This window comes from Falco rusticolus, chromosome 11 (genome assembly GCF_015220075.1).
Source record: "Falco rusticolus isolate bFalRus1 chromosome 11, bFalRus1.pri, whole genome shotgun sequence".
In the NCBI taxonomy this organism is placed as follows: domain Eukaryota; kingdom Metazoa; phylum Chordata; class Aves; order Falconiformes; family Falconidae; genus Falco; species Falco rusticolus.
The window spans coordinates 26,754,939-26,777,370 of record NC_051197.1 but is presented as its reverse complement, the minus strand read 5'-3'; the positions used below and the strand labels follow the sequence as shown (position 1 = coordinate 26,777,370).

The 22,432-nt window shown below is 44.3% G+C and overlaps 1 protein-coding gene across 5 annotated transcripts in view; it reads left to right on the top strand.

The window, feature by feature from the left end:
* Positions 1-22,432, top strand: part of DNM3 (dynamin 3) — a 186,414-nt gene that overhangs the window by 148,539 nt on the left and 15,443 nt on the right. For 4 of the 5 annotated variants that reach the window (XM_037404094.1, XM_037404092.1, XM_037404091.1 and 1 more), the window contains 3 exons: positions 12,482-12,646; positions 17,025-17,251; positions 17,934-18,170. In XM_037404094.1, coding sequence (XP_037259991.1) covers positions 12,482-12,646; positions 17,025-17,251; positions 17,934-18,170 — 629 coding nt within the window. Of the gene's footprint in view, positions 1-12,481; positions 12,647-17,024; positions 17,252-17,933; positions 18,175-22,432 lie in introns of those variants that run through there. The other variant, XM_037404095.1, reaches the window with a different exon arrangement.

Below are 22,432 nucleotides of genomic sequence, written 5' to 3'. Positions count from 1 at the left end.
GAGGAAGATTCCTGGTGCCTGCAGCTGGAGATGGATAAGACCTAATTCCTGAAAGGAACAATTCGGAAGTAGTGGGTGTCTGTAGCCACACAGGAATGACATCTCTTGACCTCAGGGAGGGGAAGTGCCTCTGAATGCACCACGTTGCTATTGTAACAGTAAAGATTTTCAGATTGAGGCAGGGAAGTTTTGAAAGAATTAGTCTAACGCTTATAGGGTGATGCAATACCATGGGTTTGTAAAAATATAGCATACTTGCAACATACCTGTGGAAGGAACAAGGATCCCCATTCAGCATCGCTCTGAGTGGGAGACCCTCTAATGCCAGTAAGTGCATCATAGTCTCCTGGTAGGTGTAATACAGAACCTATTCCAGTAACTCCTTTGGATCGAACCGTGAGTGTACAAACATTAATTACTAACAGAACCAAGAATGCTGGACTATTTTTTTTTAACTGCTCGCTAGGCCTTTTTTGTACTAAAACGTTTTTTATTTCAAGGCTTTTGTTTTGTGCATTTTACCGCTTTATGGTGGTTTTATTGCTTTATAAATCCATAAGTGATCAAGAAAAGGTTTGAGTTTTATTTTGACTCATACTTTTACTTTTTACTTAAAGTTAATGACTTAATATTTTGCCTTTACTTTGGCCATACACACTTTATTAGTACTTCATGTTACACATCACTGCCTGGGAATCCAAATGGAAAAAGTGACAAGTTTAGGTGATGCTTCAGTAAATGCAATTGTAGAAGTTGGACAAATGAATCCACTCACCTGAAAACAGCTTTAGAGCCTTTTGTCTTCCTCTGATGTTTCTAAACACTGCCTGGTCTTTTCTGAAATAGCTCATCTCTGTGCAGTGGCTTCCCATAAAACCATACCTCAGTCACAGAATGTACGACGTCAATGGTGCAGATAGTTTTGTAGTGTCCTCAGAGCCCTAAAGCTGTTGCTGCCACCGTTTTGGCCTCCGGAGGAAGGTACACCTAAAGCTTTTGTAAACTGTCTAAAAGGACAGGGAAAAAGGTCTGAAAACTATTTGCAGTTCAATATAAGGTAGGGAAAGTCCATCCCCTTGGTTTCTCCTCACTCGGTAGCTTTTTTTTCCTTTTTCAAAAAAAAATTGTGTATGTTGATCATTACTGGAAAGAAACCAGTACGTGTCTAGAGGGCAACAGCTTTTCCACAGCCAAGTGCTGCCGAAACTGAGAGCAGAGCGTTCCTCGGCAGCGCTGGGAAGCCCGTCGGGGCAGAGGCAGCGCCAGTTCTCCCCCCAGGTGATGGCTCTAGGTGGTTTGTTTCCATGAGCAGAACAACGGTTTTGTTACAAATGTGGATTTTGGAAAGCTGCGTTTCAGGAGCTGTAGACCCTCTCTCCCTGCGGTGGGGAAGGAGCCGTGCAGGAGAGGGCAGCATCCCTTTGGTCCAGACCAGGCTGGACACTGCTGGGCAGCAGCTCTCTATCCCAGCCCCGCAGCAAGTGCCCAGCTGCCCGTTTCAAGTGGGGAAACACAACTGAGGGGAGGGGATATTGCCAGGGCCTGAGGCTGGGTTAGCTTTCCAGACTGGGCAGGGTCAAAAGCAATTATGTGCTTTTGCCTAAGACTCCTCGACCTCTGTCTCTAACCCTCTTGCTTCCTGCCCATCTGGAAAGGCAGGGCCCTCACTTGCAAAATGTCTTGGGAAGAGAGAGGAAGAGGGAACAGGCTGCGATGGAAGCATCTCATCCCCTTTGTCTCCCACATGCCTGTCCACGGTAGGGCTATAATCTGTGCGTAAAGGTGGCTCCCTGGGGGGCCCAGTTTGGCAGGCAGACTGGGAGGGAACACGTGGTCTGAAGCCAGAGTGTGTCTCAAATGAAATGGTATTTGAATCTTGCCATGCGGGTCTTAATAATCCATGAGTCTTAATATGGCCACAAGGCTATAAATTCAGGGATTTTGACCTCAAAGTCTTTGAGTGTGTTTAAAAATAGCTCACCCATCCTCATTTTATCACTTCATATACTCTGACACAATTTTGGAACCTGCCTCCATCCCATCTAGCAGGGGAATGCTATAATTAAGAATCAGTTTTTGAAAGGCTGTTCTCTCTCAGCTTAAGGCAGAATAAGGCTTTATGTATTTTGCAGGAGATTATAAACAATTCATCAGCTAAAATTAGCAGTAAAAAGGGAGCCCCAGCTCTTTCCTGTGCTGTGGTTTGTACCACAAAGACTTAGTGTTTTTAAATCATGACAGAGCTCTCTAAAAACCTTGAAAGCATATTATGTATGTGTCACTTTGGCTCAGCTAGGAATAGTCTCACCTCTCAGCCAGAGGGCCATGGGTTCAAGTTCCATGCCCGCCCTTGGATTTAGCTGTCTCACAGTAATTTTATTACAGAAAACATTTGAAAGTAGAACCGTAGGGGAAGAAGAGTGAAACTTTTATATCTGTAACTCCACTGAGAGACGTTCAGTCGGTGGGATGATACCGTTAAACTACCGCTCGTACGACCCGGGTTTGCTCAGCAGGCACAAAGCCTCTAAGAAGAGAGGAGCTAGCTCGAATGGTGTGGCAGGTTTTTTCTCTGTCTAAAACCAGTTCTAATCCCTGGCAGTGTGTGCGTGAGCTCCTGTTCCTTGCCTGGAAGGAGTTTGCGTTTTCATTGTGCTGCCACAGGGACAGGGTTCCTGGGTCGTTTGTTGCTGTGCAAGAGCTGAAGAATGAAAGATATCAAATGAGTTTTGAGACTTTACCTTTTGCTGCTGACCGGTGACGGGGCAGGGAATCAATCCTTTGCACTGAAAACACCATAGGTCATTAAAAAAGTTAACTTGCAAAAATTCCTGGCTGAAGTGTGGGGTTGGGGATGTTTGTGGCAACAATAAAGCTGGGTGACCTTAACTGCTGGGGTAACCTCCGTACTGAGTCTGCGTGCACCCCGGGTAGGGTGCCTGTCGGCGATGTCCTTTAACTGCCCCCAGAGAGGAGCTCAGCGTGACTTAAGGTTTAAACTTTATAGTTCCGTCTTGGTTTGTGCCAACAAGCGTGTGGTCTTATAACATGAAGTGTTTACGTTGTTTGCTTACAGACACGTGTATTAACTTAACAGAATCTCCCTGTCTCTTCAATACAATTTTCTTTTATTTTAGGGAGGGGAAAAACCAAAAAGCTTTCATTTTCTACTGGTTTTGTAGAATACTTAGAAGGGTTTTGGCATAGTTATACAAAATGGAAGCCATGTCATAAAGCAGCATCACATTTCATTTCATTTGGTTCGGAGTTATGAGCAGCATAGTTGCTCACAACTCATTTCTTTCCCTGAAAATAATTTTACCCAATAATTTTCAATTTCTGTTCTTGGGGCATGAATCCAAAATGCTCCTGGATGGGTGATTTTCTTTTGTTTATCAATAGTTGTTATACTTCAGTAAAGCTCTGTGTTTTCAAATTCCTCTTCTGATCTGTTTGGAGTCTTTTCTGCTACAGGAATGTTGCAGCTCAAATTTTTCCTTGCAGAGTTGAAGGAGTTCTTGAATGGGGAGCATGGATGGTGGTGATCATTGACACTTCACTGGGGTACAGATTCCTGCCAGAATTTGTAGACCACTGTCACTGCCTGCCGGAGGCCTTAGGGAAAGCCCATGAAAGTGCACAAGAGCTCTGAGTCTTAGGACCTGAATAATCAACTGAAATGTTTTGACAAGAACTCAAGCCAAGATATGTTTGGCATATGACTAACACCTGGGCAAGGCAAATTAGTCCTCCATAAGATGCTGGTGGTTCTTGTATGTCCACTTGCTAAATTGGATTAAATACATTCCTGTTACTAATGTTTTTTTCAGGTCAGCAATGGCTGCGGGTAGGTGCTACGGAGACTATGAAACGGGGGCAAAAGGTGGGGGGATATTCCATCTTGTCCTGGCAGGAATGTTGGCTCATTTAGTCACATCTGGGATGCGGGTGGGGTGGTCTGGGCCAGACTTGAGTGGGTAATGGTCGGTCAAAAGTGGGGATAAAGGGTGGGCTGGCCAGCTAGCCTGCGGGGGGAGGTGTCCACAAGACAGATTTCTGTACTGAGATGCAGTCCACACTGGGAGAAAAAGATTGAGAATCCTTCCCATAGAGCCTGGCTCAGCAGCGTTGACTGAATGCGAGGCAAAAGGGAGAGGAAACGATGCTGCTTCGGAGCACAGGGTTCCAACTGTGTAAAATCAGTGTGGGTGCTATTAAAATGCCATCTTCTTCTGCCTTCCCCTTTCCTTCCTTCCTCCCTCCCCCTCTGCTGTCAGCCTGGCCGAGGAAAAGTCAAATAACGTACGACTGTGTTCCTTGGCATCACAACTGCAATTTCCCTTTAGGGGCTTCAAACTTGAGAATGGGAGGTTTTAAATCTTGCTGATTCGTGCTGTTCCAGCGAGCATATGTGTGAGGAGAAAGAACAATGCCAGTTCGAAACAGAAATCACAAGTGAGAAATCACTGCTGCTAAATCAGGTGTTGCAGAGGCCAGTGGAAAAATCAGATGCTAAGAAAAGTAGGAAATTACTTTGTTTAGAGCTGGGAAGGTTAATGAGAATGAATTAGAAAGTGCTCTCTGTGTATTCGGCCCCTAAGGATTTGAGCAAAGTTAGAGGGATTTATTTACTGATTATCCAGACTATACAACTGGCAATAAGATTAAGTGAGGAATTTTGGAACATGCTGACATTTCTTATTTGCATCATTTACTGTGGCGATCATTTGTCGGTCCTGCACTGAGTTTGTGGTGAACCAGGGCTTAGTCTGGCCCAGCAGAGACGGATCTGGTACTTCTCATGGCTCGAGGGATGTGGGGGTGAAAACAGTTTAACGTCCTCTTATGCGTCTCGGAGAGGAAACATCAAGTTTGTCTGGGTGCTTATCAGAGGAGAATTTCAGAATATTTTCCTAGACGTCATTAATTATGGAAAAGAGTGCAGTTATAGGTGACACATTGCATTAGATCAACTAAAAATAAAAGACAGGGCTGTAATTTACAGCGCCCCAGCACTGGACGCTGTACAGAGCTCCCCCACTGCGCAGCCGCCTCCGCGCCAGTTCCTCCCCACAGGCACACGTGCACACACTGCCCTGCTCCTCCCATACTCACAGCTCCTTGAACCAGGCTGGTAAGTACTCAGAAGTTACCATCTCAGCTGGAAGAGGTGAAGGGGGACCATGGCATAGGAGGAGTTCAGTACAGGATCTAGAAAAAACAGAATTGCAATTTTTATTCTTTCTCCTGGGTGCCTACCTCTAAAATGATCAGGTTCTGTGAAAAATGTGTAACTCCTATCACACACATAGACATGTAAAAAAACATAAGGTGTTTTCTGAGATTTGCCTTCACCAGGCCACTGCCCGTGCACTCAGCACTTCCTTGCCCCATTTTAATGTCATAAAATAGGACAATTCCGTGTCCCTAAAGGGATCCTTCAGCCAAGCCTTGTGCACTGTTGCCGGAATAAGGACAATTTTTTTAATGACCCTCTCCTGCGTGGTTACTGCTAAGTAAAAGTCTTCACTAGTGATCAGTTCTGCCAACAATTCTTCAAAAAATGGTTTCGGTAAGAAGGTGAATAACAGAGATGAAAGACAAGGTGTTACTTCAGTGTGCGATGACTCTTTAATACTTCTCTGATCAGCATCGTGGACGACTAATTCTCCTGCTTTCCAGTTTCATTGTCTTTGGTAGAAGCTCCAAACCTTCTTCTTGTTTTCCTTTGGGGAGCTGCATACCGCAGGCAGTAGCTTTAATCCTTGGCCGTCGGGTCGATGCCTCCACCCACCGATTACCTCCTCTCACAGCAAATGAGCCTGTTCCCTTCGCCGTTAATGCCGACTGCTGGCTCAGGCTGTTGTCTCTCGGAACGTGTTTCATGCATTTCGTAATAAACGCACAAGAAGTTCTGACCTGAACATCATCAGGGCTAATCCTCACGCTTTGAATCTTCACCATCATGACTTGGATTCCAGGGTAACTCACCACTATTTGAGGCTTCCCAATATCCATTGACCTCCTCTTATGCTGCAATAATGGCAAATATCACGCCAATAGTATGTCATATCCTAGATTATTTTTTTTTCTAATGTGCTCTTATAAGTATGGGGCACTTCACGTGTTGTTATGACAAGGAAATTCTTTGACTGAAAAGTTTGCAAATTCCAAAGTAGTATTTGTTTTATAAACAAAGGTGCTGTTTTCCTTATGCCAGCCTCTTTCTGCTTTTGCTTGTCCAGCAGTCTGTTCTGAAAGGCATGGAGCAGCTGTTGGCCCTGAATCAAAACGTGCAGCGCAGGGAGGGTTATGTAAAAGTCCTTTGTGTGAGAGATGTACATGGCAGCACATGGTGAAATTGGAGTACAGATTCTTTGAGGGGAGATGGCTATTCACAGCAGTGTTTTATTTTTTACTTAATTTTTGCATAGAACAAAAAGAAAAGTAGAAGATACTGTCTTTTTATTATTATTATTTTCAGAAATGCCTTTTCTTGTTGCAGTTTTCTGCAAATTTTTCATAATTTCAGGCTGCTTTGCACCTAGCATCACCCACTGGATGGGAGGGCTGCAAGGGGTTGTCTGGTCCTTTCCCCTGCCTCAAGACAGGTTCTCTGTACATAGCCATTTCTGAGGGATGTTGGTCTAATCTCTGGAGGCGATTCTGCACCTTTCCTAGTTCATCTATTTCTGTGCTTCACTGTTCTTGCCATATGGCACTTCCCAGATATTCGTTTGACATCTTTTCTTAGCTGCAAAGACACTCATCTCTCCCCTGTCACAGGTGGTTTCTTTTGAACTCATCAGTCCCGACTGATCTTAGCTTTTCCTTTCAGATAATATTTTACAGAGCCCTGAACATCATCTGCAACTGTTTCCTCTGAACACTCTCAAAATGTGCCACAAATCTCTGGTAGTGTGATAACCAGAACTGGGTGCACGGTTCTTGTACTGGTTTCCTACTGGCAAGGTGTTGTTGGCTCATACTGTGTTTGTAGGCACTGCAGGCAAGTTCCTGTTCTGCCAAACCGCTCCTTCGGTGGCCGTGCTCATGCTGTACCTTTATAACTGATTTATTCCTGCCTGAGTCAAATATTTTATATTCATAATGAATTTCATCTAGATTTTTAAACAGTTTTTCCAGATTATTGTGAATGCTGGTCCTGTCATCTAATGTAGTCACATCCCCTTCCAGTTTCTCCTCATCTGTAAATGTAATAATCGCAGGCTGTAATCCACCATCCTGAGCATTAAGGCGCTAATAAACACGTTAAAAAATACAGCCCATATGAAAGTCCCCTTGATAAGAGTTTTCCAGTTGGACAGTGAGCCATGGACAGCTTTTCTATGGAAATGAGGATCCAACCAGTGACGGCAGGGAGGGCACACTTCCCTTAATGACAATGTCACTTGAGATTGTGTCACAAAGCTTTACTGAAGTCTGGAATATGTGGCTTCTAATGTTAATACCTTACCCGTAAGATCGGAATCCCTGCTCTGAAAGAAGGTTGCATTGATTTGGCTTGATTAGTTGTCAACCTTTTAAGAACCGTAAGACAAAAGTAACTCCCAATGTGTTGGAGCTCTGGTAATGCATCGTGCCTTGCAGTTGCATAGTTCCAAACCAGCTCCTTGATTGAAGAAGACAGCAAGAGCCTGACATGGATTTTGAACGTTTGGGCTCATTAAAGCTGTGTAAATATCTGGGGAGCAGTGTGTGGATTCTGTAGACTGTTTTAGCTAATGGTTTGTACCGTCCCGTGTCCGTAACCACAGAGAAAAATCTGAGCAGGCAATTGTTTAAGCTAATCCAGAGTTAAATACTTTTGCATTCATTTGAGCGAGGCTGTGTCTTTCTTCCAGGTTGTTACGAAGCGAGAGGGATCGCGTAGGGGAAAGCCAGGTCACAGCCTCTGCTTAGAGCGGTTCGAGGCTGCTGCTGCAAGCGTAGTAGCTGCAAGGGGCAGCCTGTGGGTGGCTCGGGAAAGGCAACAGCAGTACAAAGTCAGGAGATGCTGAAAGCATGGAAGAGAGTGGCAAAGTCATCCTCTGTGAGGGAAAAGGACAGCTTCCAAGCTACCCGGGAAATGTTCTTTTTCTGCTGCTTGCTTTGTTGTAAATACACAAAAGTAATGTATTGTCATTTACTTGTGGTTCCTTTCCAGTAAGAAAACCTCGCTGTGTGAAGCCATCGCGTGGTTTCAGCAGTCCTCTGGCAACAGGCACGCTGTGTATGGCTGAGAGTGTCTTAGCAAAATTACATATCCCACATCAAACTGCAGGGAAGAGGGAATATCAAGAACAAGATTTAGGGAAAAGCAGGGGGGTTCAGGACAACCACAATGTGCTGAGCATTGGTGCATCAGAGAAAAGCCTGACTTGGACAGGAAGGAATAAAATAGATTATATCTTCAGCAGCTGTGAATTAAAATGTAAACATGATCTGGAGGGAATAATTAATTTTCAGGTGGTGGTGGCTGTTATGAGCTCACATCTGTAAATTAAAGATCCGTAAGCAGCTTTTAAATGATTTGTTTCTTTCTGCAGCCATGGACTGACTTCTTAGCACATAGAGTATCGCTTCACTGCTGCTTTGACTTTTACCCTTTCGTCAGTCACCTTCCAGCTTGCTTCCTCCCAGTCATTTTTTAACAGAATGCCTTTTTGATTACCGAAAATTGGTTGATACACTGCTTTAATGAAAATGCTAGACAAATGCTCCTTCTTGGAACTGACATCAGGAATGTTATACAAGACATTCTTAAATATGCTGGCAGCTGCCCTGAATGTAATGAAATCATGGAAATTAGAAGTATTGCGCTCTCTGTGTGGCCGGCTCAGAACTGTTTTCAGTATGTTACCCAGTGTTGCTGTGAATTTCAAAAGGAACCACTTTTCCTTATTTTTTTTATTGGACACTCTTCAACATGCTTATAGTTCCCACAATCAGGAAAATTATTACCCTGATATTTGGAGGTAATATTCCTTTTTTTTTCTTCTTTTTTTTTTTTTTTTTTTTTTCCTGGATTGCACACAATTCCTCGTGCCTCCCTCCGTTTGTACTACACTAAATCCATCCTGTAGCAGCAGAGGGTTTACAGTCTTCAGAAGACCAATAACTTTTCCGGTAGAAATGCATGCGTAGGGTGAAATCGTGTTCCCACTGCAGCCAGCAGTAAAATTCCCACAAACTTAAGTGGTTTGGATTTGGCATGCAGTTCTTTAGTCTTCCCTTGTCTGACACTTTAGTTAATCCTTAATACATTTGTGTGCGGAAGGTACCGAAAGGCAGGGAAGGCAGAAGGGGAGCGATGATGCATACTCGGTGTTTCGCTAGCACCTTCCCACGCAGGGATCACAAAGCAGCTTACCAAGGACAGGCGAGACCCCTGCAGAGCGCAAGAAATGGGTATTATTTGCATTCTTCTAAAGCACAGAGAAAGTAGAAGGGAAGGACCTGACCTCTGTGGCCATGTGTATGTGTGTATAAACGGAAGGAACATCCCCGCTTCCGTGTTACCTTCCTATCATCCCTGGTTTTTTCACTTATTGCTTTTCTGTAGCTTTAGTGTATTTTCATCAGATATTCTGAATTTGAGTTTTCCAAGAGGAATCTGATTTTCTTTACCTGGTTTTTAGTGCTCTAGGTTCTTCCATAGTTTCTTTGTTGGGGGCTTACGAAAGTCCCTCAAGTAGCTGCAGTTGTGTGTGTTTGAAGTAATAATATTCCGTCCCTGTCAACAATTAATAGCAGTATTAAGCAAGAGCCAACTGAACGAATACTTAGCCCAGTTCATGTGCTGTCACTTAACACTTGCTATTGGAAGTAGCAAGCTCTGGCTGGAGGATGAGGAGCCCTGGAAGGGGACTGTGGCTGCCTTGGCTGTTGGGAAAGGAGGTGCAGAAACCTGTTTCCACTTTCTTCGTTCTCCTTTTCTGTTCAGCATGGACGTTCTGTTCGACAGCGGTCAGAGAGGGGTTTCTTACGTGTTCTGCTTTGGGTTTGTTCATTGCAACAGACTTGCCAGAGCCTTTCTAGAGCGCTGGGTGGCAGGGACTCAGGCTGGGGGCTGGCTGGCGTCCAAGCTGGAGCCACCGTGGTGCTCGGTGAGCAAACCAGCCGTTCTGCCGGCATGACACGGGGCTGGAATAGGGTCTGAGTAACCTCTGCCTTGCTGCGATGCCCGGCTTTCCCAGGCAGCCCTACTTTCAGGTGCTGCTCTCAGATGCCCATGGCAAAGGGGGCTTACAGAGGAAAGCCTGATGGCGCTTGTAGGTGCTGGAGGGCACGGAGATCTGTTAGGAGCAGATTGCCATGTGCATGATGCGATGCAAACAAGATGGTTTCTGGCATGAAAAGCCTTCAGTTGAGACATCAGATCATTAAGAATACTATGGCCAGAAGCTTTCATAATAAATTACTGTAAACTCATGAAAGATTGATCTTTTTTGATTTCAGAGAAAATAAATCAACAGTATGAAGTCAGCTCTGTTACAATTTCAAACAAGAGACTATTACCCTTTGCCTTAAAGATCAGAGACAAATTACTATTTTTACTTTACATTCTCCTGATGAGGATAATGATAAACATCTGTCACTTTGCTGCTTAGCCAGCTAAGAATCTTACTGCCATCTGTAATTTAAATGGGGGGGGGGGGGGGGGGAGAGAGAAAAAAAAATAAATAACATTGACAAACTGCACTTTATATAGACAGCAAAGAAGGAAAGGAAGAGAATAGAAGTCAAAAGCAAGGGGAGCTGCAAAGGGAGCATTTTTTTGGTTTGCAGTTACTTGGCTAAAATCTGTGGATATATGCTAGATGTATGATTTTCCATTTATTTGCTGTTTCACAGGGAAAATTACAGTTAGTTTCTTTTCAGACATGGAGGCTAAGGAAAATAATCTGCGTGCTGTGACTTTTTGGCATGCGCAGTTTATGAGCAAAATGATTAAGGTTTATAGGGTAGTGTGTCTACTGGTGTTACAGAATTGAAAACACTATTTTCATCAAGACTTCTTTCAGTATCCTCCACAGTCCCAAGGTTTTTAGGAAGCACTGCAAATTATTTTTACAGATTAGCTGTTTTTTCAGTAATTTGTCTGTGATGAAAAACCATCTGAACTTTTGAAACTTCTGTTACAAACGCCTAGGTTTTTTTTGTAAATGCTATATGGGAACTTATTTCTTAACAAATCACAACCATCGCCATTTCATTTAGGCTGGGCTGACCATGCCGTAGTTTACGAGGCGTAAATCCGAAGCAGTCTACCTGCCAATGCTGCATGGGCAGAAGCCCACCTTGGGAGATGGAATTCAGATCTCTTTCTGGCCCAGCAAGGATGCATTCCACGCAGGGAGAAGCCTCTTTGGTGACATGTTTGCATATCTAGCTCTCACGGTCTTTCATTAATGGGTTAGCTACTAATTTCAACTGCTCCGGGAATCGTAAAGCACTAGTGATGTGCAAATTTTAGCTAAACACTGTGCTGTGCATGGAGTGTGTTATGCTTCTAGGTACCAACAGAACAGGTTTAGATTTTGTAGCTCATGCTAATACGGCTTTGGTGGTCATTTTCAAGGAGAAATATTGTATGCTGCAGTCTGGGGAAAGGACTTTGTACTTCCCAGGTTGAAATTCCGTTCTTCTGGCATCTTTGAGCCTCAGCAAGCACTTTGATTTTCACCAAAAGTCTACTATTCTTTTTTTAGGTTTTCTTATATTTATACAGGCCAAACCGAAGCAAAGTACATACCTTTTAGCTTCCAGTTAAAGTTCCTGGTATTTTTTTTAATTAGGTCAGCTGTTTACATACAAGGAAGGTTTTTTTCTGTGCAATGAAAAAGAGACCTCTAATATATAATCCAGCCTATGTTATGTTGAGCCTTAAGCACTGGAACCAATGATGCTTCTGCTGTTATCCTTCATAAATCCGTTGTTTATATAGGTGCTATTCACATCTAAGAAGTTGGAGGCTGAACTGTAGGATTTGTTGCAACTGAGTCAGCCTTAAATAAAAAGGAAATTTTTTACATGTAGGAGGGTAAAATTAAAAATCCAGACTCGTGGTGCTGCTTTCTCACTTGGGTCAACCTGGCTGAATCAGAAGGGTAAGAGATTTGATAATAAGTACTGCAGTAAGTGATCGGAGATAATTTCTTGGGGTTTCGTTTACTACCACACATCTCTGTCTGAAAAGTTTCTTTAATTTAAAATTACAGACTTCTGTGGAAATATATAACGGACTTTGTGAGAACGGTCTTGCAACTCGTACTGCATTAACCTTAAAAGGTCCAAATTTCATGACACTAAGCACCGATGTTGAACAGGCCAGTAGTTCATATTTTAACCTCCAGACATTCTTTGTATGAGTTACATTGCTGGATTACTACAGTTTAAGTCCAAGGGTTTTCCCCACTGTAATTCGAGTTTACTGCAGCCTGAAAGACTGACTTTTCTTGTTTTTTCTTCTGTGTAGACTGAAAACGATGAGAATGGCCAAGCAGACAACTTTTCAATGGACCCCCAGCTGGAAAGACAGGTGGAGACAATTCGAAATCTTGTGGACTCCTACATGTCTATTATCAACAAGTGTATCCGAGATTTGATACCAAAAACAATCATGCATCTGATGATCAATAATGTAAGTAGCAGCCAGGGTTCTGAATTATTTTAATGTGTCTGTCAAATCTCTTACCCTCAAACACACTTCTTGAATATAAGAACAGCAGCACGTACTGAAGAGAAGAACACGCTCCCATACATGGCACGCTCTTAGACAAAATATTCCAATCTTCCATAGTAGTAGGAGGTTCTGCAACCTTCTCAAAGGCTGGCATACTGACTTAAGTGCTTATTCCAAAATGCTAAAGATTGAATTAATTTACATCTTAATCAGAGTGATTTAATGGTAAACCTTTTTATTTATTTCCTGCCCCCCACCCTTACTTTTGGTATAACAGGAGAAGGGAGGTGGGGGCTCCATCTAGCCAGTTTGTGAGGGCAGCAGAGCAAAGTTGTGCTTCATTCATTTTTCAATCTGTAGCCCTCTGTCATGGTTTCTTAAAGCAGTTCTTATTTTATTCGGGTTTCTCTCTATTTGCAGGTTAACATTTTCAAGGAATAAATCTAGGAGCCTTGGATACTGTTGTTTAGATAAGCAGATGTGGTTAGTTGATTTCATGTGTGTGTGTCTTTGATCTGAAGATTATTTGGTTAAAGAAATGGCTTTGAGATACCATTGTTTTTCCACTGCGCTAGGACCTCAGGCTTTGCTTCCTGGCAGAGTTCTGAACGTGCCTGGTTGAAAACTGAGCTTAAATATTAGTGCCACTGCTGCCACGTAAATTAATAACGGAGAGCACAGCTCCCGTTGGTTATGGGCAGCAGCACCTTTTCTGTGAGGGCATCAAACTAACTAGTCTTTCCAAATACGATTGCTATAAGGCAAATCCAGTTAGAAGGTAGCATTCACTTTTGACTCAGAGCCACCTCTAGCCTTTGTCTGGTGGATTTCATTAGCCTTGGAGAGTTGTGTTGCACTTACGAGTTAGGTGGTCAGACGGGAAACCTCAATGCAATTCCTGGTACCTATAATACCAGCAGAATTTCTGCATCAGGGCAAGAGATATCGCGTTAACTTTAGGTTTAGGGGAGTCAGGCTCCAAATGATGCTGTAGCCTTGGGTGAGATTTTACAAAAGAGCATGGGATCAATGCAACTGCCCTTTTTTTCCTGAAATAAGCCACACTCTAGACTTTACAAGGGTGGGCATGTCCTCTGCTCTTCCCACATCACAGCTAGCAACTTGCTGCCTTGACTTTTGAAAGGGCTGGGGTTTAGCTCTCATTTCATGTATGGCAGCTTGGTGAGCAGTACCTTTTGAAAGTTTACATTAAACTTCTGCCACTCACCTCCTCATATGGAATAGTTTAAGGGTCTCTGAAGTGTGTGCTTTACTCAGAAGCAGAATACTATATGATTTTGTACTTTCAATCCCATCGACCGTTAGTTACATTGGTAAGGTCTGCCGTGCTGGCTGACCGTGGCACACAGAACTGACACACTGAAAACATCATCTGCCTTTCAGGTGACCTCCTAGCCCTTAGCCGTGCTTGGGCTTGCAAGTGAGCCAAGACCTACACCTCGATCCTAGAATGTAAATTTGTGGCAAAGAATCAAAATACCTTAAAGGACCGTGAAGACTGAGCCTAGAAGCATTAATGCACTTGTTTCCATGCAGCACAGGCAGTAAGTTGCCACAGTAAGAACAACAGCTAAAATACCAATATATTTTTAAAACAGCGCTATTGAAAAGAGAGAGAAATGCTTAAATGGAGACTGCTGAGCCATGCCAAAAGGTTGTGCAGAGGCCTGGAAAGTGGTGGAGCCGTGAGGGACGATGAGTTCTGTTCAGTTGTGTGTCTGTGTTCCTTGGAGCCTTCAGAGGTCCAACCCATCCACCAGGAGTTCAGGGAAAGCACCCCCTCTCCGCCTTAATGAGTATATTCTGTACTTTCTGCTGCACCATCACGTGGCCTCCAAAACTCTGGAAACAAATGGATCTCAAGGAGTTTGTTTCCATGACAATTGTGACCTCCCAAGTCCTAGAACTTCTTTTCCACTTTGTGGGCCTGTAAGTGAGCACTTACAATTCGAGGGAAGTATTGGATTCAAACTCAGTGTATAAGGAATAATTAGATGCTGTCCCTGAGCACATTCTGAGGCCTAAGCCTGGATCATTGCATTCCAGATGCGTCCCTCATTCCTCCCTCAGGGTGGATGCTGATTACCTTAAAAGAAAATACATTTACCACACAGAACTGCATTGAATTACCATTAGCAACTCAAACATGCACAAACAAAACACGCACTTCAGAATTTGTATTTCCTCGTGCCGGGCTGTCGCAGATTATACACGAGGGGTGGTCTTACGGTAGACAGCGTATCCTCTGTAAGCAGTGCTGATACTAGGCTCAGCTGAGCAGAAAAACTCCAAAGCAGTTGTTCGTAGCAAACAGCATTAAGGAATGGTTTGTGTGTGCATTGGAGGCCATGCTGGCTGTCGTGGGCTGCCCGCTGATGGGTGGGCTCGCAAGCCCATCGTACCCCACTTTGGAGTGACGGGGCAGGCGTTGTGGCGTTGGCATTTTGGATGCTTGCCGTGGCTCAGCTTTGACTGCAGGTCTGATGTCTGTGAAGGAAAATGTTTTCAAACATTCCTGGGAGTCTTTCTGTTTTCTAGAAAGGAGCAAAGGTGTGAGTGTCACTTTCCCTTTCTTTTCCAAGCTGGAGAAAGTGGCTGTTATGGAAGGTCTTCCTCTGTCTAGTATGGTGTGCCCGATGGCAGGAGGTTGATCCAAAAACCGTCCTTCCCTTCCAGAAGGGTTCAGGGAGTTACTCGAGTCTCCTGCTAGTGGCAAACAGGGATCTCTCATGATAATTGTCACAGGCTGATTTTTTTCAAACAGATATTTGTGGTTTAACAATGCTTTTACAATCAGCTCTGGCCTTAATCTAATTTTAGGACGACTTCTTCTTCTTTTTTTGAAGTGATGCCATTAAAACATTCATTTCATTGAGTAGAATGTGATGCTGTTTAACTGTGATATCTGTTTTTAATGTGGAGTTTTTGGCAGTCATGGGGAAAGTAGTGTACTCTGGCTCTTGATCAGTACCATCTACTGGAAAACAGCATGAGACTCATGGAAAATTTTTGCAGGCTTTGCTAAGAATTTGTGCATCTCCTGTCATACGTGAATGGGAAATGACAGCCAAGCCCAGGCAATATGGTTTTGTTTCCCTGCAAGGTCTGTCCTGGGTGCCTTGTCTCATTGCTAGGTGACCATAAAGGGTCCCATGCCTGTGCAGTTTGCTTGCTCTTACTGACCTTGTCTGAACACAAACATCGCTTTAGCCTACCTGTCAGGATTTAAATCAACGTTACTAAACCAGCACAAGCCCCTGGGCAAAGGGAGCTCAGGTTTGTGTAATCAGAATCTCGGGAATGTATCGCCGTCAGTATCTCCAGCTCAAAAAAGCTTTGTAGAGCAAAAAGCCAGATGAGAGGGAGATCAGAACAGCAACGAAAGTCTCAGCTGCAAGGATTTAGTAGGTCAGCAGTTGGTCTGTTTACCACAGTCTTGTTTAATCAGAGTACCTGTGGCTTTTTCTCTCTGTTAATGTGGCTCAGGTTTCCATCACCAGGGCTGGCGTAGCTGGAAATCAATGCAGTATATTAGATTGCTTGGAGACTTCTTTCTAATGCATGTGGATGGGGTATTTAGAATCTGAGAAAATTGTTGAAGATGAAAAACACCATCTACAGTACGGTAAAGGGTTGCTAAGGAAATAATTGACAGAGATGTTATAAAACCTGAAAATTCCAGTTCCCAGGGGAACTTAGTGTCTGATGGTATGGCTCATGGCTGCCATTTACCTCTCCATCAGCCGTTTAGAATGGGACCAAAATTCCAGCTGGCTCCTGGGAGCTGTTGGGAAGCCTGTTTGAAATCAGCTGTAAACGTAGGTGTCACCTCAGAGACGTAGCCCAGAGTTATCCAACCTTACCCAGTGTTTCAAAGCCAGACCACAAAAAGGCCACAGTGGAGCGACCACACAAACCCATCTCAGCCTGGCATGTGAATCCTTGTCTTGGAACATGGCTTCGTAATCGTGTGAAGCCCATCTGTGTGCGGGCAGCTACCAAAAGGTCCAGCCTGTCCTTTTCCAGCCGCTCTGCCCAGCCGCATGTGCCAGCCTTTCCTTGGGCCGCACAGCTAGACCTCAGGCTGCTGCACCGTCAGCCCAGGGGTCAGCACTTTGTAGTCCCTGATCTGACCGAACACAAACTGCGTGACCGGCAGAACTGATGTAAGGTGGCAGGAGAAACTGATGAAATCGAGCTATCTCCTGGTTCCATGGATCTTATGCTGTATTTGTTCAGTAGTGCATTTTCAGTAGGGGTTTTTGTTTATTTGTTTGGTGTGTGGTGTGTTTGGTTTTTTTGTCTGATGAAACAGGTAAAAGAATTTATCAACGCAGAGCTCCTGGCTCACTTGTACTCTTCCGAGGACCAAAATACTCTGATGGAGGAGTCAGCTGAACAGGCGCAGAGGCGAGATGAAATGCTCCGCATGTACCAAGCCCTAAAGGAAGCCCTAGCGATCATCGGCGACATTAGCACCAGCACCGTCTCAACCCCCGCACCCCCGCCTGTAGATGACTCTTGGCTTCAGCATGCCCGCAGGTAAGGATCCTCAAATCCATATTGCAACGAAATTTAGGATGGGCAGACATTGCCAGCATATTGCAGCAAAATTTAGGACAGACAGACATTGCCAGCATCACTGGCTCCCCCCGCCTGTCTTTTTGGGCAGATGCTCCTCCAGGTCTTTAATGACATTCGTAAAGGAAATCAAAACATTTTCCCACACATGCATGTTCTGTGGATACGTATGTGAGCACCATGCGGAGTATTTGCCTTGTAGAAGACCATCCAGTGGATTTACCGCTTGCCTGATGCTTCAGATGGCAGCTGCTTCTGTTGCCCCAATTACGCACCCACAAAGCCTCTTCTGGCAAGCTGTTATAGTAATGCAGTATCTCGGGCTCCGTGTCCTAGAAAATCCACTTAACAGAACATTATTAGAACTCTAATATTAAAATCCATCATGTTTACCTTTTTGCTTGTATGTTTATTTCTGACTATTGCAAAGCATGCTGTCTGTGGGAAACGGGTGACATTTAAATGTGTGTGACACTCTGGCACTGACAGCAAAGGGAAATGCCGAGAAAAAACAATTGTCATAGGCATAACAAAGGTTTTAAATTTTGTTTAAAAAATAATTTATTTTAAATAAAAAAAAAACCAACCCCAAAACCACAAAACCCACCTTACTGAACTTCTTAAATCTCTGATATTTCACTAGGTCACCCCCTCCGAGTCCCTCAGCGCAGAGGAGACCTACATTAAACAACCCCCCGACCAGACCTTTATCTGGCCGAGGACCCGCTCCTGCAATCCCATCTCCAGGCCCTCAGTCGGGGGCTCCCCCGGTCCCGTTCCGCCCAGGACCACTGCCGCCCTTTCCCAGTGGTGGTGAAGCCCTTGGGGGACCCCCCCAGGTTCCCTCCCGGCCGACCCGGGCTCCTCCCAGTGTCCCAAGGTAAGGTGTCTCATCTTCCTGGTGCCGGGCATGGTTCTCTCCCTCGAGCATAACGGACACATTCTGCATGGTGTTGGAAGGCCAGGCGCTGTTGATGAGGATGTCTTGTAACAAAGCAAAGCCGGGCATCCCCTGCAGAGGGTCAGAGGCATTTTAAGGAACCATTTTTTAGCACAAATATGACTTTTTGAAAAGATAAGTTTTTTCCTGGGGGGAAAAAAATAATAATTCTGGTCAGTCTGAAGACACTAGATTTTTTTACATTAAGAACCCCTGTTCTGCTTGTGTGCTGAAGTCACCTGTCTCCTGTCAGAAGATGGGCAGGGGCACACCGACTCACTTCTGAGTCCTCACCAGAAGAAGTTATGGCTTTTCTGGGAGAGAACAAGAGCGATCCTTGTAGAACCAGTGGAGCAAACTGATAGGAGTCTGGTTCTTATTCCACAAGGCAAGTAATTTACAGCCAGTTGAAAATAGTCCATAGTTGGCTAACAGTGTAGATCATATAGTACAAAACAATTAGTTAAGGAACAGGATTTTCATTGCCACGTTGTTTCCCTTCCTTCCCAGGGCTTTCCATTTATCAGTACTTTCTAAAGTAGCTTTCCATATTTAATAATTCTGTGTGGCATTAACTGCTTTTTTTGTAAGTTATATGAATGAGATGTCCTAAATATGTATTTTCACAATGACATAATACACATAACCACTGATAGATATATTTAGATACATATATATGAAAGCCTCTTTTTCTGAGGTCTTCGATAACTTCCTAAATTCTGAGAGGCATGGGCTGATTAGGCAATATTGGAGCAAAGAGGTTTCTCCATTTTTAATAAATTAACTGTTACATTCAAATTAGTCACAGTCTGCAAAAAAAAAAACTCAACAAAAAAACAGTTAATTAGAAACGAAAAGCAAATGTGCACATTTTCAATTTTACATACAGTAATCGAGAAGAGAATTTTTGGAGAAAACCTGTCTTTTAAATAGATCTGTTGTAGTTGTCAGTAACTTCAGTTTGAGGCTCAGCGTTTCTAACGCACTGACCCTTTATAGTAAGAAGAATAAATAAATGAGGCCTATCAAAGGAATGAAGTATTTTTATATATTTGGTGTGAAAAGGGCATTATCACATCAGTGCCCAACCACACAATGCTCTCGTTCACCTTCATGGCTGTCCCGTAGCTTGCCATGTGGGGGGGAAACCCAGCATTGCCTTTCTGGGTAGCAGGCTTGGTGCTAAGGGCGGGGGTCCTAGCAGCATCCCCTCACTGGGAGAGCCCAGCACTGAGCTGAAGGGCACTGGACCCAGTGTGTCCCCTGTGCCATCAGGGGATAAATCACATACTACATGCAGAAATGAGGTCCAGCGTTTTGTCAGTTGTACTGCTGGAGAGAACCATAGCTCCCTGGCGTCTCGGCTTGCCATGAGCATGTCCCCTCCATCTGTCCTGTCTGGCTGTGACTGTGCATGAGCGCTGCTGTCCTGGGATGGCTTGCCCAGAGCGTGGCTGACGATAATCTTTTTGATGCTGAAGTAAGTGGTAGGTAGGATAGAGACCAGAAAGGAGTTTTCTAACACAAAAAAGACACTTGGGGAAGCAGCCGGTGAGCAGCTCGGTTTGGGACTGCCACTGGTGGCAGGCAAAGCGGTGGCTGATAAAAGGAGGTCAGTGGTTTTAAAATGCTGTAGCTGGGTATATAATTGAACGTATGAGTGCCTGACATTTTTGTGGAAAAAATATCTGCAATACACATCTTCTGGACTGGGTCCTAGTTATCTTTTTTTTAGAGCTATGAAAGCCTCAGACATTAAAAAAAAATAAAAATCTCAGCTGCTTAAGAATGAAGGAAGGGTTTGCCGTTTTGCTGAAACTTCAGGTTTCTCCTGCTGACTAAACTCTGAGAGAGGAAATCCCAGGGAAGGGGCTGCAGGGAAAATCACCTGAGGGGGACGGTGCGGCCAGCTCCTGCGCCTATTAAACGTTGCTTTTGAGCCCTGGAATTTCTGCTACGCTCGGTCTGGTTTTAATAACAGCCTTTGCAGGATCATAGGAAATTGACTCAGAAAATAGGTCTGAGATATTAAAAGGGAAAACAAAATAGTTTTGAGGAAGAGTTCTTGTGGAAACTTGAGCTTTCTCTGTGACTTATTTTTGAGCTGGGGCTCTGCGCTCTGACTGCCCCACCAGCATTTTCCACGACGATTCCTTGAGGTGTCAGGATCTCTCCTATCTAGGGCAATAGTGTAGCTCCCTGAGAGGAAAGTTGTGTTTTTAAAGTTCATCTAGCTGTCTGAAGGAGCTTTTACTTGTGGCCCCATCAGCGTCACATGGAGCTGAAAACCCTGACGCGGTGAAGAAGCACAAGCTTTCTGTTTTCTCCTGTCCTGCCTTAAGAGAAAATTATCATTTTCAGGGGTGAGACTTGGACTGTCCTTTTCCAACGAGCGGCTGACCACACGTTTGGTTTGGAGAACTGGGTACCTTATAGTGAGATACAGCCCCTGCCTTGAAAAAAATCCTTCTTTTCCCTCCACGTCATTAGCGTTTAATCAAAGGAGTTGTGCAGACATAGTGAGCTCTCAGCATTTTCTCAGTGGTCCTTGCTTTACTGTACAGGGAAAGGAAAAGGGTGAGGGGAGCAGGAAATAATTTTCTTCCTTGCTTCGCTCTGATTCTAAAGCTGGTTTGGGTTATGTGCTCTGAATATTTCTATAAGGAAACAGAAACTATTTGCATGATACATGCCTCTTTTAATTAATCCCACTTGAGGTGGGTGGATCTCTCCCAGCAAAGCCTGTGAGGAAAGGCCCCTGGCTTGAAGGGCTGGATGCCAAAGCATATATGATTTGTGAAATATTCCCCGCTGCCAGAATTTAGATTTTTTCCCCCTCTCTCTTAAAAGGCTGCAGTAGTATTTTGAAAGAAAATGCAGCTGTGTGCTGGCTTTGGTAAGATGGCTTTAGGCAGGCACTAGAGCCACTTCAGCTTACCATGGTGTGTGTTTGGAACGCTTGATCTCGATCAGCTCTTGTTCTACTGGAGATGCTTTGATTTATGGCTTTTAAATGTCCTGAATGGCAATCACAGCTTTGTCACACAAACAGTTGAGCTGGAAATGTTTTTCTCCTGGCAGCATTGCCCCTGGTGTTAGTGGGGTGGGATCGTGCTCCCCTTTTCCCTCCGTGTCCCTGCTCCGCAGTGCTACTGTGGATTCACAGAGGCTTTTGCAGTGAAGTGCTGGAGATTTACTTGCTTTGCCATGAACACATACGTGGCCCCACTCGATGTGGAAGCCTGGGGTCATGAAGGGCTGGACCATCCACTCAAGCAGGCAGGAACACAAATGCCCTTGAGCATGTGTGTCACCCTCAGGCACGCTGGTGCTCAGTCCCTGGGGGGCTGAGGGTGGCCTTTACGCATGAAGCATGCCACAGGAGGAGAAATCAAGCTGTGCTGTTTGTGAACAGTCCCATCCTCCCCCGACAATTTACTTCAACCCTCTGCCAGCCAGCATGGAAGGCATGATGGCTGCTATGCAGCTACGTTTTATTGTGCCACTGAGGCTAATTATATGACCTGTTGTGTTTGTAACTAATCTGTGTTGTAAGCCACCATTACGTATTTCTGCTAACCCGACACAAAAAAGTATTTATACTTGACAGTAATTACAGTTAGAAATTTCCAGCCCAAGTCAGAAGTGCTGCAGAAAGCATCGCTGCCTGACGGTTTCCCGGTCCGCAGGCTCTGTACTCAGCTCTTTGATTGCCAAATATCAACCATTAAGTAAGTTTTCTTACTTAGATTAAGGTTATTTGGAAAGATTTAATGTAGTGGCTAACCCTGCGCCTTGAACGACAAGGGGATCCCTTGCAAAAATTGCACATGAACCTCTGATTGAAACCTGTCGTAGTGCACAGGCATGTAAGGCCAGGAGGGTTATCCTGCCTCAGCCTCTCTGCTGAACCTTTGACCTTGCAGCCTTAAAAGCTTACTAGTGTATTTTTAAATGGAATCTGAATAATAATCAAACACCCATTGCATCAAACTCTCCTGGTAGGATGAATGAGTGCCCATCTTAAAGCATTTACGTGGTGAGTTGGGTGATCTCAGTCTGAACAGGCAAGTGGAAGAGCACAGCTCCGGCTGGCAGTAGCATCCGTTTGTCCTCTTGGAATGGATCTTCAGTGAAGGTTATTTTCAACAAGTATAATCAGCAATTAGGAGTGTTTCGTGCAAGCCAAGAGACAAGAGTGC